Raw genomic sequence first — 20,766 nt, forward strand, 5'->3', positions numbered from 1 at the left:
AAAGATGCATTCACTCTAGGCAAAGTGGTGCATGCCCCTGCACCCAACCCACCTTCACTCACAGAGAGTAAATTAAACTAATTTACCTCTCTGGCTCGATGAGGAATTACTGTTACATTTTCGTTTCGTTTCTTTTCTTTCTTTTTTTTTTTTTTACAGTGATGCCTCTGTGTTTAATGGCAGGATCAAAGTGTCAGGTGAGAGCATCACAGCGCACAGATTACTTACAGTTACAGAGACACTAATGCATTATTTCTACAGTGATCTGCCCCTTCTTGCAAAAGCTATTGCTTGTTAATTCATAGTGCTATACGTGGAGCATGGAACACAATAATTAGAGCAAACTTAAATGTGAAATAACTCATGTGATTACTCGCAATGTCAATTGATTCAAATATTTGATCACAATTAATCAAATTTTGTCCATAGTTAACTCAGAATTAATCACATTTAATCACAGTTGGAAATAAGTTTTTATCTATAATAAGTAAGGCAAGTTTATTTATAGAGCAACATTCCGTTAACGCGTCATTAACGCATTAACTTTGACAGCCCTAGTAATTACACCTTTAGGTGTAATGTAGGAGTGACAAAAATATCGATGATACCTACTGGAAGCAAAATGAAACAAATAATGTTGAGCTGCGCTCCGTGTGAATTGTTTAACTGTTTACCCTTACATTAAATCTTCATAAAGATATATTCATAAAGATGTGGACAGTCTACTCCCAGTATTGCTTGTTAATTCAGCCATCTTGAATCATGCTCATGATCATGTAATACTTAATTTACACAATACAAATGTATTCTCTCATAAGGTTCACTCATTTCACAAACTCAAATTAGAATGTTACACAAACTAGTCAGTTTGCTGCATCAACAATAAATTCCATCCTCGTGAAGAAATAAGAAATGAAGCCATGGTTGCAAAACAAAGCTCACAAACAATGTAAGAGCATGTTCACACAGTAATTTTCCAAGTTGAAATTGTCAATTTTTTATTGTTTCATCCACACGGCAACAACGTTCTGGGTGCTCTGAAATGGTATTTTTCGAAAACGGCTTTCAGAGAGGGAAATTCTGACAATGTCACCTTTTTTGCTGTTGTGTTGACAGGCAAACGCTACTTTTAAACAATGATGACATTGCCACCCTGTTGCCATCCCGTGTTCAGAAGTGACTAGTTATGTACAACTGCCAAAAAGCTAACATAATATCCAGAGATGTCTCGATCAAATCTTGATTGTACATCTGTGTGTACATGTTGCATGTTTTCTCTGGGTACTCCTCGCACTCCTTGCACACTCCAAAAATATTACATTAATTAATTATTCTAAATTGACCCTAGGTATGAATGTGAGTGTGAAAGACTGTCTGACTGTCTGACTGACTGCCCTCCGCCCAAAGTCAGTTGGGATAGGCTCCAGCATACCCCTGCAACATGAATGAGGATGAAGCGGCATAGAAATCAATGTATGGATGAACAAAGTAAAAAGTACAAATCAGGCTGCGATTTCTAGAATTGCAAATGTTTTCACACAATGGCAGATCACCTCATCTTATGCTCACATGATCTTAAACTGCACACAGCAGAGACCACTCCTTACCTGTTCATATTTCTCCAGCTCTGTGTGGTAGATCTGCCTGATCTGGGTGAGCTTAGCTCTGTAGTCGGAATGTTCAATAGAATTGTCAGCCGCCCCGCCTGAGGCTGCGGCTGCAGCTGCAGCAGCTGCAGATCCGCCACCTTTTTCTGGTCCTGCCACGCCCTCTGCCAGCAGCATGTTGTCTAAACGCATGAGTTGGGGGTCTGGTGGGTCCTCCTCCTGGGCACCCCGGATACTGAGACCTGCAGCAACAAAGACACAGGAAGAGACTGTCAGATGAAGTCATGCAGTGATATACATGTAACTCTACTTCTATAACACTTCTTTATGTACCCTGATGAGAGGTCATCCACCCAAAACCACAACACTTCAGTATAAAGGAGCAGTTTTGCATTGCTACAACAATAAACAGCAACAACTGATACTGAGCATTATTATTGGGCAACATCTTTACAAAATGGAAACTGATTAGGCCTGAGTGATCTATTGACAACAATTAAACGCATTATGTCTACATAGCCTCCAATGGTATGATTTTTCCCCGCAGGTAAGTCGTCAGCGCCTCTGAGAATGTGCTGTGTTCCTGTCGCCAATGTCTAAGCCTGTTCTTTTATTTACACACAGCAGTGCACACTGTGTACGGGGAGGTTGACATGACAGCAACATCCATAAACTGACAAATGCTCAATGGTGAAGTGGCACTCCTACTTTGTGAAAAGATCCTAAACAGAGAACTACATCTCCACTGTCTTTGTTTTTGACATTGAATGCCAGGAACTCTGCAGTGCACCTCCTATTTAACCTTTCCCTTGTTTGCTCTGAAGATCTGAATGGGCACCCTAAATTTTGCAGCGTTTGTTGTCTTAGTAGGACGAGCACCCGATGAATTCTATGTGGAACATTCGTTAATTATTCTCATGCAATTAAAACCTGCTGTTTTCTGTCTCATGAGCCTGTCAGCAAGTTGTAATCACACAGTAGATAGAATTCATGCACATTTGGATGCACTGGCATTGCAGGTATCATTTCCGACTTTAATTTGGAGTCGCCAATTAACCTAATTTGGAATTTGCGAGGAGAAAACCCACACACACAAGAGGAGAACATGCAAACTCCACACAGAGATGTCCAAGCGGAGAATCAAACCCAGGTCTTCCCGATCTCCTGACTACATGCTAACCACTGTGGCCACAGTGCGGCCAACAACAAAAAATGCACTGGATAAAACAAGCGGGCAGTAAACACAGAGTGTCTACTAAAATGTTCTTATTACCAGTTAGTTCAACTCTTGCAATGTTGGGATTTTCAACAGCTCATCACAGCTACATTAAGATATGGATAGCCCCTGGATTCTAAATAAGAAGATTAGTTGCTCTATTGTGTCCGCCAGCAGACATGCAATCAGAGACCGACTGGCTGACCCTGCACACCACTCACAGGAGTCAACACGAGCCAGAATATTTGAATTCCCCTTTTATGCTTTATAACGTAACCAAAAATAAGCAAAATAGAGACACCATCTGTATCCACTCCTCCAATGATCCTATGTATTGTTGAGCTGCAGTGTCAGTGAAAAACAAATTTGCCTCTATTTATGGATTGGCTGGCTTTGAGTCTTTGAGGTGTAATGGTGTGAAAGGAGTGGATGAATGTGGCTATTTGTGTTGGAGACATTGAGATGCTGGACAAGGCTCCATCAGGCTCGCATAGCCAAACCAACCATGTGGACAATACGCCGCTTGCTCCACTAACCCTCGTCCACATCACACTGCATCTGCACAACTCTCACACCCAAAGCTCTCATTGTAGGGGGGGGATGTTCCAGGTTGTGCACACACAAAAATGGCACATGATTCCAATGTTGATATATTTCAGCATGCTCTAATAGCTGGTGGTTTGTCTGCCACTGAGGCTCATATTTTCCTAATTCAGTCTTTACGCTCGCTCTCGGATTCAAGGCAAGCTGTGCACTTTGTACTTTTTCTCTGTGCTGTGGGTGGTTGTAAGTAGCCAGGCACGTTTTTCATGTCAGGTATATTAAATATAACTGGTATGCAGTGTACATTTCCACACCAAACCCAGTTGTCAGTTTTACTCCACTCACTCTGTATCCAAGGGAAATGCAGCTGAGGGAATTTACAGGGCTTTTCAACTAAATGGCATAAATCACTGGTTTCATTCAAACTAAATAATCACAGACCATAAAGACCTACTTGTCTCTCACCATATATTACCAGAAACTTCCTGTGTGTAATAATGTGGCCATTCACAGCAAAGAAAAAGCGCAGCATTAGTAAGTGACATGTAATCCTGTTAGTCCGCTGACATGCGGAGTGGCCGTGACATTTTTATCATACATGTCCATTTCTATTTGGGAAATCAGCAGGATAAAAATGATTACTCGGCTACGCTGAGAAGCGAGCGGCCCCGCAGGAGTCCGCCAGGGTGTATTTGAGCCACAAGCAGCGACGGCAGGTCATTCATAACATACACGTTTGGAGGGGTGAAGTGTCTGTCCCTTGTTCAAGCACAGAAAATGTGAAAAGCATGGAGAAAAAAAAACAGCAAAAATGGAAGAATAACTATTTTAAAATAACAGCGCAATCTGTCTCTGTCTCTGCACCTTTGTTGGCAAAGCTTAAGATTGCAAAAATCACAGTTTCAGCTCAGCATCATCATCCAGTTCTCACCAAATAGGCTTGAGCCAGATAATATCTTTAATTTGCTGTGTGGTTGACAAATCTGTATAGTAACTTGCAAAGCCACAGTAAAATTCTACCTCGGAAATGTTGCTTGCCTGCTCAAATCTTTATCCCCTTTTTTGTCTGATGATATGGGTATTAAAACAAGTTTGGGCACCAGAGTTAGTGTTAATCCACCTCCGCAGTCAAAGTGGGATTTATCTCAGTGCGGGGGAACGTGCATGAGCTGTGTCACCTTGGTGCACTCCGTTTGCCAAAGCGACTTGAGGATGAGAAATCCATATCTGCACTGGTTACTTCACAGAACTCCAATGGCGCTGGTTCACTAAATTACCAGAAATTATTGAATGATGTAAAGGGGGGAACAAATCTGAAATCCTCATACCAGTCTAACGTGTCCTTAATCAGCCTCATTTGTCATTCAAACAATACAGGTGGAGTTTTTCTCCTCTGTGCATGAAACAAAAGGAGAAACTATGATGAATCCATCTCTATCAGTCAGCTCTTCTAGCCATTTTTTTACAGGTTTCACGGTTACTATCTGATATGAGCAAGTAACACATTTGTGAGATAAAGACAATGCAGCTTTTAATCCCATACAATAATTTCCGGTTTGTGCCTGTTGTCTCGTCCATCACTCCCTGCTTGAATCCCTGACAGTGATCTGAGCACTGCCTGGGGCTGCTCTCCTTTTCTCCCACTGCCTCTTCCCATGTGCCCTCCTTTATTCTTTGGGCTTAGATGACCTTTGGCCCGCTGCTTGTTTACTCTCATCACTGAAGTGTGAGCAGGAGAGCCATAAAGGCAGAGCCCTGCTGGGTTAATGTGGCCTGCTGAGGAGAGAAGGGGCAGCGTCGGGGTCCTCCACCTCATTCTGCTGCAATGACTGCACCGTCAAACACCACACAATAGATGAGAAAATTTACTGCCGCTTGCAGATATAGTCAAGATTTGTGTACTTTTTTGAAAAACTAGTCTGACCGGTGTGGATATGTTGGATGGCACACTGTGTGTCCACCGCAGGACATACTGCTCATTACCGTAACCCTGACCTCTTGATGCTCTGCTCCCAGCCTGTGCCTTTAGTGCACAGCTCCAGCCACATATTGACACCGTGTTCATCTAATTGCATTGATCCAGAAAGGTCTCCCAAAGCTAACCAATCGAAACAGAATTTATTTTCTGTCAATATTTGCAAAGGTCATCTCTCTTAAAGGCGTGCAGTAGACAGTGTGAGAAGGGAGGTGTCTCGGTGAAGGAAGAGGAGGGGGATGAAGACGGAGACCGTGTATCCAGCCTGTAACTGGGGCTCATCCAAGGTGAGCTTTAACTCCAAGTTGGCAGTCAGGATCGGAGGCTTCTAATCCACCGTGTTATTAAAACCCTCTGCCAAAGCAACACACTAGAGACTACAGAGAGCTTACAGTATTCATTTCACAAAGAGGCCAGTGTCACCACAGCCGTGTTCAACGTCTCCTTTGACTTCACATCATCCCTTTTGTCGTGGCGCCTGGATCAGTGACTTTCAGCTCCAGAAGCTGGGAGCTGGATCAAATTACCACTGAAAATCTTTTGTTCTGACAAATGAAACATAAGGATTCTCTTTCACTCATGTTCTTAAAAGCGTTTTTTTTTCTTCTTAAACCTTGGCCTACATCTACATGGCACAAAGAATCTGAGGGACTGCCTGCGGGGTTTCTATTGCATGTACAATAATTAACATGCCATTAACACATTAATACACATTAACTATTCCCAATGTTAATGGCAGAGTAATTACCATACCTGATACCACACTGTAGGGAGGCAAAGCACATTTGCCACTTTGTGTTTCACCGTCTCAGTTGAGTGAGCGAAAATGAATAAAGTTAAATGGCTAATTTTGCATAGAAATGCTGTCTATTGGAATAAAAAAAAAGTCACCCCATCTCTGGCAGGGAACGTTTTTTTTTTTTTTTTACAAGATTTTGAAGTGTGTCTGTGTCCACTCATCCAGGCGAATATTGATGCAATCAGGGGTCACTGATAGTAGACCTGGTGCAAGTCTTGTTCTAAATGACCCCAAAGGTGTTTTGATGGGGCTGAGGTTACAGTATCCACGCATGTCCTTGTCGACATTGTTCACAAGGCACTGTCAACAGAAAAGGACCTTCTATAAACTCTTTCTGAAGCATACTATTGTCCAATGTTAGGAATAATGGTCAACACTGGCATAACAATTAGAATTTGGTTCATGTCGGTACTGTTTTTCTGCCAAGAATGATGGTGTTCTCACCAGCTTGCTAGTTCAGTATGTCTGCGGTATAGAATTATTTCCATGTTTCACCTTTTGATGGTAAATACTACATGTGTTACAGAGGGTCTTAATAAGACATCCATAGATGTACAAGCACAACACAACAAAAGGACGGCAGCCATGAAGCTCGGGAGGCACTTCTAATTTGCACACAGCTCCATCTCACCATCACACCACACAGTCGTCAAGAGCCTAGAGACAAAACTGCATCCTGTCATACGTGATAACAAAACAAGGGTCACAGCTTCAGTTCTCAATGAAAGCACTGGTTCTGCAAAGGGGAAGTAAGGAGTCATGATTTCTATTGACTTTTTTTGAGACAAAATGTTTAAAATAAGTATCTCACTTTCTGTAACTTGTACTGCGTATTAGTGAAATACATCCATTGGCATCACAGGAAACAAGGCATAATGGTATGCACATTGTAAAATATCTAAAAATAAATGGCTACCTTTAGTAAGTTGCACACTTGTCAAATGATTCAGGAAGGAATGTGACCTAAACTGGGGAATCCCTGTCTAGATTGATGGTGTATTTCCTCCCAACAGAGTGAGTGATAAGCTAATCAGCTTTGCTGACAGTGAAGTGTTACAGCCCTTCAGTGCCAGAGCTGGGTCAAGTCTTTCCCCATCACACACCACCAATACACAGCAAACAGGCAGCGTGTGGGGGTAGGGGTGGGCTTGGGTGCGATGAGGGGTAAAGAGTAGTCATAAAAGACAGGTCAGGTTGCTTTCATAATAATACTCCCCCTTTAACCACCCAACAAATGTCTGCAGGAATGGTGGAAGGTGAGGTGAGGTGCCACTCGTGACCCACAAGTAAAGATGTGGGCAGTTGGGGCAGGCACAAAGGAGAGGGACAACAACCAAACCACAATCTTGAAGAGTTTTTGCCAAGCACACCAAAATTAATCACTGTCCCGTGGTGGCACTGACATTTCTGTGAAGTGACACCCATGACAAACTAGGGTGAAAAAAGGGGGCGTCTAAACAACAGTTACTGTCACTTGCATGTGCACAATACACATGTGTTTGTACCTCCGTCTGTTTATATTTGGACATTGAGTGCCCACTTTGCTTCCTACTCTCAAAGACTCATTGTGGGCAAATGGCCAAGTGGTGCAGTGATGGCTGACCAGGCCTGGTGGTGGCGGCCGCACGCAGCGGTCGGGGAGTCTGGCCAAGTGAGTGGACAGGACCTCTGCCATAGATCAGCAAACTGACTGACCCTACAGGACACATGCGGCATGGGGCTTCAACATGGGGCTTGCATGGTTCACAAGGTCCTCTTGTCAAAGAATAAGCTACAGCCACAGAAACTCTTGTACAGCATCAAGTAGAATCTGTATCCAAATGGAACCTAAAAAATATCTAATGTATTTAAGCATAGAGTTAACATCTAAACAATTGTTGGGTCTTGATGGTTATACTGCATTTCATTTTGGTGTATTTTTCCTGGCATCAAAATTTGTGACATTAAATTGTATATTTAATGTGTTAGAGTATTGAGCTGCTTACCACAATTTGTTGCAAAGGTAGGCTGATTTGTTATTCAGACCCCAAGCAAATAATGCAAATGTGGCACTGAAAGCCACTTATGAAATACCCCAAGGCAACTAATCAGTCCTCCTTTCGTTTCAGCCTTTCTGCAGCCTCCCTAATTAGAAGATGGAGATTGCATGAAACCAGGTCACACAGCAGGTCTTGTACACACAGATAACCATACATAATATGCAAGACAAAACTTTGTCCAGATACTAAGTCAAGCATGCACTATTTTAAAGGCGAGGTGTGGGAAAAAAAATGCCATTTAGGTTATTAATGTCATTGTTTATGGCTATATTATCAAGATAAATAATTAAACCTCAAAGCACTTTGTTTTTCTGTTGGATATTTTGTGTTGTGCATTTTGTGTGAATGTCTGCATGCATACTACATGGACGTATAAACAAAGAAACATCATTGGTAACATACAGCCAACCATGATCTACTGCCAGAGATGATTCTTTGCAGTGGCATTTCTGCAAGAGAGTTGACAGTCCATCATTTAGATTTTGCAGTGTATCCACGAAAAGGCTGCATTGCCTGAAGCAGAAGGAGCTGCTCTTTCCCCCAGTGTCTTTTGTAGGAACGAATTCAGCTCTAAATTGTAAAGCCTTTGCTCGGCGTGCTAGCGTGTTAAGGACTCTGCTGTGAGGCAACTGAGGTTACAACTGAGCTTGATGTGCTGATTCTCAGGGAGAACTGATAAAGCTCACAAAAAACACATCCACTTCATGTGTCTTAGGCTGCACGCACCTTCACGACAGCCTTGTTTCTGGAATCATCCAAAGCCTGATGTTGCAGGTTACAACTAGGTCTGCAGAGTGCAGTGCGAGGAGTGGGTGGGCAGATCAGGTCCGAGCCAACAACAGCTTGTGACAGAAGCAGGCCAAAGAGGATGCTGAGACACGCACAGACTTAACAGGCAGCCGGCCTGCCATCCACTCTTTTTCAGCTCGCCTTACACTCAACACATCAGTTCACATTCATTGCAAGCGTCTCTCTGAGATTGACAAAACAGTTTCTTATTACCATAAAAAAGTACAATGCACTATGCAGATGAAACAACTTAATGAGGTAGACCTGAAAAATGTAAAGATGTATATCAATATACAATACAACTTGTATCATATGCCCTTCTTATAAGTAAATGAAGTAACACTTATTATGTAATTTCATTAGACTGCATGACCAATGGGTAATTTTATTAATAAAAAAACATTTGTGGTAATTATCACTGATTGTATTTTACAAACTATTTCATGGCTGACTGGAGAATGGAGGTGTGTCCATTGGCTGTGACTTGCTCATCCTGTTACCAAATATGAAACATGCAGTCCCCCTCATGTCATGTCACCCCTGTACCGAGTCCCCTTCCGAATCCAATTCCCTGCTTGGATTTCACTGAAGTAGAGAAGAGGCAGTGCTGAAGCAACACAACAGCTCCCGTAGCGTCTCTGCACGTGGTGAAAGAAGGGCAGGAGGGGGGCTGAGCTGGGAGCACATGCTCATAATTACAATAATTAACAGTTGCAGATTTAATTGGAAGGGAAGGCATTAACAGGAGGAACATTGTGGCCCCGCATGCTGGGAGACTCTCTGCTTCAAGACGCCTTTGTCTTCCTGGGCACCTAATGGTGCTTTGGCTGCGGTTGGCGAGTGCTGACATGACACAACACAACCTAGTGAGGGTTCAGATGGCAGGGCTTGTCAGGATTCAAATTGGAGGCAGATAATTAGGTGTCAGGTTAATGAGAACGTGAGTTCTTGATTGCATTTGGTTACTGTATGTTGGCAATTAATGGCATTGTTTTTGTGTTTTTATTGTTCACTTGAGTGGAAAAGCATACTGCATGATTCTAGTCAAGTATGACAACTGTTTGACAGTGAGGAAGTGAGCAACTGGAAACAGTTTTTTGTTTGAGCATGTTGGATGAGGAGCTATCGTTATTGTTCAGAGACAGTAACACATGTTACTATGAGACAGGAACATGATTTCTCTTTTTAAAAACTAAAGAAAAAAAATCCTGGTCGCAAAAATGATCCTTCCTCAGACCACTGCGAAGTACAGTAATCCCTCATTTATCACATTTCATTGACAGTAAAACATATTTTCCACAAAATAGAATTTCTTTATTTATATATAAATATTTTCATAGTCAGAGCTGTTACGGTCGTCTAAATATGGTTTTTAACAATATTGGAGCCCCTTACACATGAAATAACACCCATGTAGTCAACTTTACACTTGTATTACCCAATATAGTAAAATGAATAAAAGTAAACCATTTATGACAAAAATAATACTCATGTTGTCTTCTCTACGGGAACTGAAAGCAAGACCGACAGAAAGTTGCGTCTGGGATTAAGCTTTCAATGAAAATGCTTAATTTAGGCAAAAAATACGTAACATTTGCTTAACATACATGGTTTGACTAATAATAGTACATATTAAACCATATTGCTACCAAAGTGGCAACTCCACAATAATCCAGATCCAACTGTTGTTATGAACCATAAATAAATATGCTGACTTCATGCTGTGAGCCTTACCATTTTCCCCAGAAAACTCACATATTTTGGCGTATTTCCAAATTTGCTCTCACATTTTAACTTTTGTGAAAACAAGATGTTCTTTCTTGTGCTGTCGGGGAAGCACCGCTTCCGTCAACACTCGGGCAACAATGGCATAATACATCCTGTCGCAAAATAAAAACACGGCCATCAAAATAACACAGTTGCACCATAGTAGGCAGGGATAATATAATTATATGTTTCATTTAGGAAATAGTCTCATGCTCCGAAATATGAATTGCAACAGGACCTTAAAAAAGGGTTAACACAACACAGTATGGAGTTTTCAAAATGTAATCTCAGTTGGCTCACGGTGATCACATTGCATGACCTTTTCAGAGTGTATTGCCTCATGTCAGGCTCCAAAGATGTCAAGCTCAAGTGAAGTTGGAGGTCAGGAACAGGACATTGTGGCCATAAGAATGCACAAGAAAAAAAGAAACCAAACCTTAAGTGTGGAGTTAATTCAGCATACAGTACATTTTCCTACGGTTTTTGAGAAATCACATCACCCCCAGAAAAAAAAAGCTGTGCTTTCAATGCAGGAGATTCATTGGCAATGAATCCACTGAGAGTTCTGAGACATTCTCTTCTATGGTCCGACCACACAACACCTCCTATTTTGGACTGGCTTGTTCTTTGCCTGTGGTGGCCAATTAAAGGGATATAAGATAAATGGGCACCCACAACTTTGATGTCCATCTTTTTAATAAGCTTTGGTTAAGAAGACATCTCGGTGAAAGGGTTCAATATCTTCACAGTGGGAGAGAAAAGAGGTTTATTCTAAAATGAAATAGCATGTAAATACTGCTGGAGGTTTAGGCTGGGTGGGGGGATCATAGTGTTGGCTGTGACTTTGGTGTTGGCATTCATTATCTCCCTCTGCAGTTGTGCAGATTAGTCAGCGAAAGATGATTCTAAGAGCCTCGTGAAATCAGAGCTTTATACTACTGAATAAACTTGAGCGCAAACAGAGAAAAAGTCCTCCTTTTTTGGCATTATAGTCAAATATTCTCAATTCATGAAGCAGTGAAAACAAGCTGCCGTTGTTTATGTTCAAACCTAAATCAGGCCAGCTGTTTAATTACTTGCAAAACCCAAAATCTTCAAGGTTGGCAATACAGAGCAGTAACAAGGGAAAATGTAATGCAATGTAATGTAATCTAGAATGGTGCAGAGGGCAATAAAGTGCATGAGTGTGTATGAACGTAAGAGAGGTGGAAGGAGCGCATATATCTAAGCGGCCCTACGGAAGTGCTCCTTTATAAGTGTGTGTAACTCAGTCAGGAATAATGTAAATGTCTAGAGAGTCTTAAGAGCGAGCAGACCCGTTTAAAAGCACCCCGTTTCAGCCTAGTAAAACAAGTCAATAAATACAGCGGGAAAGCCGCTGCTGTCTCTTGCTCTTTCCTGAATGAAAACAGAGGTGAACCGCTTATTTTCAGTCTGGCACCTGAGCTTGACAGCGGCATTAATGTGTGCTCATACGTTCTGACTACCACTCGTCACAAGCTATATCTGTCAGCATTACACTGGAGTACATTTTACATGCAAAATAAGTTCTCTCCAGAAGGTATATTTATGGCTTTCTAGTGGTCAGCTGCATCATATGATCACACTTATGATGTTTATACAAGACTGCTCCCTCTCGTTCACTTCATTGGTTTGTCTCTTTGTTGATTCTCACAGGCAGAACAAACACAGATGGATTACACACCAAGCCTCAATAGGCCAGCAGTTAGCGGGGAGAAGGCAGCTTCTTTCTGCCTACACTCCAAATGGGAAGCCGATGACACAGACTGCGGCTAAATGGAAACACCATTAGGAAGGCAAACACTTCACCACAATAACTTGTACCTGATTACCACGGGAAAGCAAAGGCAAGGTTCCCTTTTTTTTTTTTTTTTTTTCTTTTACTGTGTCAACACTTTGGGAAAGCAAATATTTCACTGACTACCCTCGCTGCTCTTTAATCCATATGCTGCATTCTGTTTGACACCACAGACTCTCTGCATGGGTTTGTGGACTAGGAAGAGTTACTCGTCTCCAAGCTGGCGCTCTGTGCTACACAATGAATACACAGAGGTCACACACCATATCACACCGAGGCCAGCGCCAATCCTTTATTAAATTACCTACCTATCTTATATGCTGTCACCACATTGATACAAGGGTTATCTTTTTCATTTATGCAGCAGGTTTTCGGGGGGATTATGCATTAAAGATTAAAGGTGTGTATGCCTGACACCTCGGTGCAACAAAATGCAATATGTGAGAAAATACACTATTGATGTGTGTGAGGAAAGGGAGGCACTAGAAAACAAATCTTCAGCAGCCAGAGCCGGACAGGGTTTATTCTCCTCAGACAATACAAGCTGCGACTACACAGAATGTTTCCCACCTAAAATACTGTGGTAAGCAATACAAATCCCTCGGACAAAATGAAATGTATTAAACATGTGGATTTCATAAATCTCCCTTCCCTCGGTCTGGGTGAGAGGTATATTCACTGTAGAGCTCAGCTGGCACTTTTCCCTCAGCATTGTTACTTGGAGTCGCAAGCGCTCCGAGTGGCTTCTAAATGAATGTCAGCAAAAGCTGCATGTGTATGGATCTTCACGGCAACACCATTCAAATCACTTACCCTTGCTACTTTAAAAGAGCATTACAGCAGTGGAGGGATTTAAAGGTCTGCTGCTGAAATATTGCAGTTGGAATACTGAACTAGATATGCAGCAGGATCTAGTAAATTGATAGACTGTACACTTCCAAAGGTTAGCAATTCTATATGCCGTACATTACTTTTCTGGCTTCAGACACTATGATTTACATGAGGGGACACTGTTAAAAACACAACAGGGATCCATTTAACCTTGAGTGGCATACAGAAGGTAAATGGAGCCCGGGGCCATAGGGAGGACCACATCTCCCAGTGCCATGCTGTTCCACACTGGGAGTATAAGACCTCCAGATTTTCAGGGTGAATTCATCTGTGGCAAATATCCATTACTGCAACATTATGTAGTCTCTTCACCTTGAACCGTTTCAAAATAAGTTTTAATGGTAGAATAGTTGGTAATAATTGAGAATCGTGTTGTCTTAGCCACGCCCGATCAGCTTTTTTAATGGTCTATGAAACTTGAAACTAGCGGGCCAGCAAGGGCAATCCTCTCGTTGTAGTAATACAATCATTGATACTGTTATTGTGGAGTGTTCCTACAATTGGACTTGTAATAAAAATCATTTTATGTCGTATGCTTCATTTCCAACTCGAGTTGCATCCAACTGCTAATTGTTTATGTTGATGTATAGTTATATAGTTATAGTACACCTACTTGACTTATATATATTTACCATATTTCCTGGGCTGTAAGTTGGATATTTTTCATAGTTTGGCTGGTCCCGCGATTTATTGTCAGGTGCGACTTATAAATTAACATTTACCTATAATTTACCGTTTTTAAATGTAAATTCATGCTGACTGACAGAAAGAAAGAAAACAAAGAAATTGGCACCTAAAAAGAACAATAAAGAATGTAGTAATGCGGATGTACAATTATATTAGCTTTGTGTTTTAGATACAATACAAAATGATTTTAGTATTGATGTTAGAAACGATGCATATTTGACTTAGTTTTGCTTTGTGTGTGTCCTGGGAAAGGAGATGAATAGAGGCGGCAGAAAAATTAACATGTGAAAGGAATATTATTTCTCTGCAGCGCACAGTGGAGCTGAAGCTAAACAAATAATACAGCCTACAAACTCTGAGCCACTTTAGCGGCATTGTATAATTCAATCATTATGGCGACAGCTAACAATTACTTCATCACATAAAGACAGATTTAAAAGTTGTCAAATTAAATATTAAAGAAGGGCTGCAGGCTGTGTGATTTTTTTTAAAGAAATAACACAGATTGGTGATGAAATGAGGCACCTATATGCATATTTTATGCCATAGGGAACACATGCATGTATTATTCCTCGAGGCCACCTACTTTGTAATAAAGAATAGTGAGTATATAGATGTGGTAATGCAGCCCAGTGGAAATGATATGAAAGAGAAATTGGTTTTACATAATGATGTCAAAAGGAATATGGCTCTGCATGGTCATGCGGAACAAAGATAAGATTCTCTTCCTCAGCGACTGAATATTGTGCTAATGGTTTCTTCATTTCCTTAAAGCATGAAGAAGCCAGCTTTATGTGAGCCTCGGATGAGCTTCTATTGAATGAAGGTAGCGTTTATCTTTCAATAGCAGACAAGATCTGTTGAAAATGCCCACGTGTGGTGCAGCATGCTGAATGTAAAAGCTTTGTCATGTGTTGAAATAAAGGGAAAGTGACAAGTGACAGTAATGTTATCACATTTTCAGCACAATGCCGGTTTGAAGTGGGGAACAAAGGCAAAGCGAGAGGGTTAAATCTCCATAAGGAACAGAGAGGAGACTGCATTTCACAAAGTCAGCACCCCTTGCAGTAAACAATCACTGATCAATACACACATAAAAGGCTCATTCGAGCAAAGACTTGCAAGTACATTTCATATATTGTGTCTAACAAACAAAGTGCACTACAAACGCATTTTCTCTAGAGTGCGCATTTTAATTATTCTTTTATATATTGTAGTACACACATACAGTACATTCATGTGTCCTTATACTGTATGTGTCCTCATGCAATAAGCATCATTGTTTCAGAACCTCCCTCTTTAAACGGTTCAGCCTCCACCATCTGCAGGCGTTCCCAGGCACACTTCTTTGAGCCTGCCATAATGATGCATGACTAAGTACAGTTAAAGTGTTGCAGTCTGTTGGCAAAAAGCAGTCAAGCACCTTGCTATAGTGTCACTACAGATAAACCATAAAGCTGAAGGTTGACAATGGATAAAAGGCAGTGACAGGCCCGCTGAGGTGTGTTTGTGCATTAGTGTGTGTGCAAGTGTGAAGTCGCATGTGGATGTGCGGCTAGAAACCATGGCACAGCAGATTTGGAAGTGCGTTTAACGAGGATGTGAAATAGGGTTGGGCACAGTGAAATAAAATGCTGCGCTGGAGTCTGCTGAAAGTGGGACACTGTTTCAAAGTTATCCTCTCTGCCAAAGAGCGGCCATTGTGTTGCACTGCTGTGGTTTTAAAGGCAATCACAAATTGCGTTTGTCACACACTTTTCAGCAAATGGTTGTTAGACAGAGAAGAGGACGTCTTAAGCTGCTGTCCCTGTGCATCCCTCTAACAAACACGTCAACCTATTTGCACAGGGATTCAGGATCTCTACCAAGGTCGTACATGGATCATAACTAAATTATACACATTTACATCGCTTTCATATGAAGCCTCAGAAAGTTCTGTGGAAATTCATATCTTTGCAAAACACTAAAACATAACATCTTAGGCTGTTCATTTATATTCCACTCCAGCCTTTACATGGTTTACTTTATTATTTGCCTCATTCCTTTGGTGACATTCACAAACCCAGCCCTCATGTCAGCGTGGCCCCCAGCATCGCTATGGTAGATAATCAGCATACAGTTGAATACAGAGGAGACAAAGGAGCATTTGCTATACTGTACTCTGTTCGGCAAAGTCTTTAGTGTCAAAACGCTCCATAGACTTTGTTGCTGCCTCTGTCAGGTTCACCGTCGCAGCTGCTTTCATGTAAATGGTCTTGAATGTTATTTTCTAAAGAATGCATTTTTAAGAGAATATCTCAAATTCTGGCACTGCATCTTGTCACAAACACTTTTCCTTACCATCGACCCCCCTCCTTTCACCCACTTGGAGCTGCCACAGCCACAGACTGCATAATTGATGCAAATACTGTCACGTGTGTCAAGACTGGAGACTCTTATAGTCTACTTGTGTGGAACACTTTTTCGGAGGACATTAAGTGGAGAAAGCGGCCTCATGCCAGGGGTAGAACATCAGCTTGTCAGTGGTCTCACATCACTTCAGGATTGTTTCATCAAGGCAGTTGACGATAAATACCATGAGAGAGAATTCCAAAAATTTACCAAATACATTATTTGCATTCTATATATTCTTTTCTCATCAACCAATTACAAGGAGAGGAAGCATATCCAATAGGACATATTGGTGTGCAGAAACAGGATTTATCTGCAACAACAATACATGAGCAATGATGCAGAATTGTAACTTACAGTACCATTGTATTTAATGAACCATGTTCGCTAATGTGCAAGTGGTAATAAAACATTGGCGGTTGCACTGCTTCTGTCTATTTTAAGCTTTGTATGAAACAATGGTGCACATTTAAGCTAAGTCACTTGCATGTCTTAGCTGTGCATGCAGACGGAGAGGAGCAGTTGCCTGCTGTCCTTTCTCCCTCCTCCCTCTCCCTCCATGTTCTCCCTGTCCTCCTTTTTTAGCTCCAGTCTACGCCACAGATTAAGTGACTTGATCCTGCAAACATGTGAAGAATTCAGCTCCACAAAGGGGTCAAACAAAGGCCAGGGGATAGCCTTGCAGGTCTTCCTCCATTAGTAGGTCCATAGACATACCACCAAGGTATGAGAGTAAACAAAGACACCTCAAAAAGAAACAACAGAGGCTCATCAACGTCAATGCCTGCTCAAATGTCTACCTGAACATTCACGATTCAGCATTCAAAGTCTCACATCTCATTCACCTTTAGTCTGTTTGTAATACATGATAATACAGGTAAAAAGGTACAGCATACCTGAACAGCTGTTAAAAAAGGCCACAAATTCTACACGTTTACGTCTTTGTGCTTCCCTGATTATGTTTTTTTTGGCAAGATTTTGCATGCGGACCTTAAATGCACCATTGTTGTTATTGAAACATGAAACATATACAGTATACATATAAAATATGGCCCCAAAACATGCAGGAAGGTGAACACTGGTTAATATATGATTGAAAATTGATTATGTAGACGCATTTTGGAAAAATGCCTTCTCTGACAACTCAGCAAGACAACCCAGCGGACCCTGGGGAGGCTCATACTACCACAATTATTGAGTACCTATGCATTTTTCAAATGTATAATTTTTATAATGCATTATGTAAAATGCATTTAATATATGTGTAGGGGATATATTTCATGCCTAAACCTGGATTGTGCATTTAGCTTGTTAGCTTCTGCCGGTAGCGACCAATGGCAATTGAGGAAAGAGGATTCTGGGGGGTTCTAATGTAATATTTTCAACATTTCATTGCCAATGTTGATCTGAAATTGGAAGAAAAGCTAACTATTTTTGACATTTGCTGGCAGGTCAGGAAGGGAACCCTTGTGAACTGCGGGGCTCTACTCCACACTGAATGGCATCATCTGCTTTATCGTGTTTAAAGTCATTTTTTCATACTTGACTCTGTCTTTTACAAACAATTTTTGCAAGTTTTGTGAGTGCTGCAATACTAAAGCAAAGTGCCTACTGTCTCTTTGTTTACAAGTCTCTTGATATAGGAAAAAAAAAAAAAACACCCAGAATTTTTCAGGCGATAGCATTCACAAAGAATCTGGGAGCCGCGTGAAAAACATTTCAACTGTAATAATAAGCCTCCTCCATGAGAGCCTGAAACATTTCAGAGAGCCCCTTTGAAGCCCCTCTCACTATGTTGGCTGTTCATTTATGGACTGTGCTTGGAAAGCTTGAGCGCCATATCGCTGTAACCTCGCAATGCATGAGCATTAATAATTAATTATCAGTGCAAGTAAACACCAGGGTAAATATAAGAATGCTCCAATCAACACAAACTACTGCTACAACCCGCTTAAAGCTTTTTACATTAAATCCTTCAGCTATGTGCTGGTGCTATAGCTGAATTGGTATTGTATTAATTTAGGAAGGATGTACATATAGTGTATATTTCTTTTTTACTGCACCTGTTATTTAAAATTGTCTCTATGTACAGATACAATTTAAGCAGGGGGCACCATCCTTCATCCTGCAGACATCCATGTTTAGTCGGACCTGCTCAAGAGGAGATTTGGAGGTGTTTCACTTGTGTAGTTACCCTTTAGCTTGCAGGCAACACACTGTGAGTTTACGACTAACACAAGCTCATTTATATTACTTATGGAGAGGAATGTAATTTGCCGGGCCTGTAGAACATGCTGACCTTGTCATTGTAACAGCATCCACCTCGACTAGTAAGGGACCTGCTGGTATTCAGCGTCTCCATGCTCATGTTACACATAAAGGAAAACTAAGGGCCTCTGAATATGACAGCATACATTGGTTATTTCATCGCTGAGTTGTATAACATGCCCGGTGAGCTCTGATTAAAACAAATATGAGCACATTACAAAGTCAAAATGCATTTTTTTCAGCTTGTTTTAGATGACAATAAAAATCAAAGGTAGTGGATGTGTATTATTAACTATGCAATGCATACACTTAGCCTATTTGTGTAGTTGCGTATGCATCACCGATTTTTGGTGGGGGTGAAATTTGGTCTGCCGTTCAGGAAGAACCAGGAGTGTGTCCCTTTCTCTTCCTATAAATCCTCATTATTTCTAATAGCACTTGTGAAGGCTAAATAGTAGAGCAGAGCATGTTCTCTTTATACTGCAGCCACTAACAGACATGGCCAAGCACTATGGGTTAATGTAATATCACAGTTGGATGCCTCCTCAACTCACTTACATTCCCTCTTAGCTGCAGAGTCATTGTGTGAGAGGGAAAAATTATGCATTGCACGGAATGATGACAATCTGAAAAAAAACAATCAATATCAAAGATATTATTAAATGAATGAAATCTGTGATGGCAGTAAAGTTGCTCATCTAATGTGCATATTATTACATCACCAGGCTCATAATTTGTGATAACCTTTCTCATTTCTCAAACACACCCAGACATCATCATCATCATCATCATCATTGTCACTTAAAACGGGATCTTAAACAGCCCTGCTATCTATCTATCTATCTATCTATCTATCTATCTATCTATCTATCTATCTATCTATCTATCTATCTATCTATCTATCTATCTATCTATCTATCTATCTATCTATCTATCTATCTATCTATCTATCTATCTATCTATCTATCTATCTATCTATCTATCTATCTATCTATCCATCTATCTAAGACAATAGCCACCGCAGGAAGCGCTGGGGAATTAACCATGATTAAAAAAAGGATCTCATGTTTGAGCAGGCAAGTAGACCTAATATTGTGGCCTGGTATAGAAGGATTCTTTGAGGAAAACAATACATGTAATTTAAGTTCTAAAACGTTCACATCTACAATATCCATAGTTCCATTTTGTCAAGGGAGAAATGTTGGTGTAAGAATAGAAAAATGGACTGTAAAAAGTCCATGGTTCATCTACTGAGACTGGCATATCAATTAGGAATGTGAATAAGAATGTAATTGAAAGCAACAGGAGCAGAAAGAAGCGGAAATTCATCAAGACAAGCATGGAGAAGCACAAATGAGCTCAGAGCGAGACACAGCGAGCCTCTTCCCTATTCCTCTTCTCGGTCTTTGCCATACAGACACACCTAATCAGTCCAGTCATTACCAAACAATGAAATCAGAAAGCAAACAACTCTGCTGACTATAGTTTCCTTTAATAATTGTAAAGAGGCTAATTGTTTTATTGGAGGTACACATAAATATCTCACGGACTGTCCCTTTCAGGCACAGCAGATTCATAAAGTTGTGTTAAAGGCATACCGGGTGTTAAAGTGTGCAGCCGCAGGGACTCAATAAACAAAGAAATGAGATTTATAAAAGAGAGAATAGGGATGCTGGATATGTAACATTAACCAATTACTGTTAGCTCATCAGTCACAACCACTTCAATTGGATCGCCGCTTCTTAACATTTGTGGACACAGAATAACTTTAAGTGGTGATAAGGTCGGAGGTCAGATTAATGTGACTTTTATCAGTGGGCTTTATTGGGTGTTTTGTTGCTTTGTGTGTGTGCTGTTGTGTTCCTTCAGCACGCAAGAAAACACAACAGGACAGGCCGCCATCAAAAATACCACAGATCTACTGTCACTAAATCCAGCCCCAATCCTCCCCTTCCTAGACATGGGCTTCTCCAGC

General features: G+C 41.0%; 1 protein-coding gene across 7 annotated transcripts in view; it reads right to left on the reverse strand.

Moving 5' to 3' along the window:
- pbx3b (pre-B-cell leukemia homeobox 3b) overlaps positions 1–20,766 on the reverse strand; it is a 61,461-nt gene that overhangs the window by 11,908 nt on the left and 28,787 nt on the right. For all 7 annotated transcript variants that reach the window (XM_058070265.1, XM_058070263.1, XM_058070262.1 and 4 more), the window contains exon 3: positions 1,608–1,849. In XM_058070265.1, coding sequence (XP_057926248.1) covers positions 1,608–1,849 — 242 coding nt within the window. The remainder of the gene's footprint in view (positions 1–1,607; positions 1,850–20,766) is intronic.

This window comes from Doryrhamphus excisus, chromosome 4 (assembly GCF_030265055.1).
Source record: "Doryrhamphus excisus isolate RoL2022-K1 chromosome 4, RoL_Dexc_1.0, whole genome shotgun sequence".
Lineage (NCBI taxonomy): Eukaryota > Metazoa > Chordata > Actinopteri > Syngnathiformes > Syngnathidae > Doryrhamphus > Doryrhamphus excisus.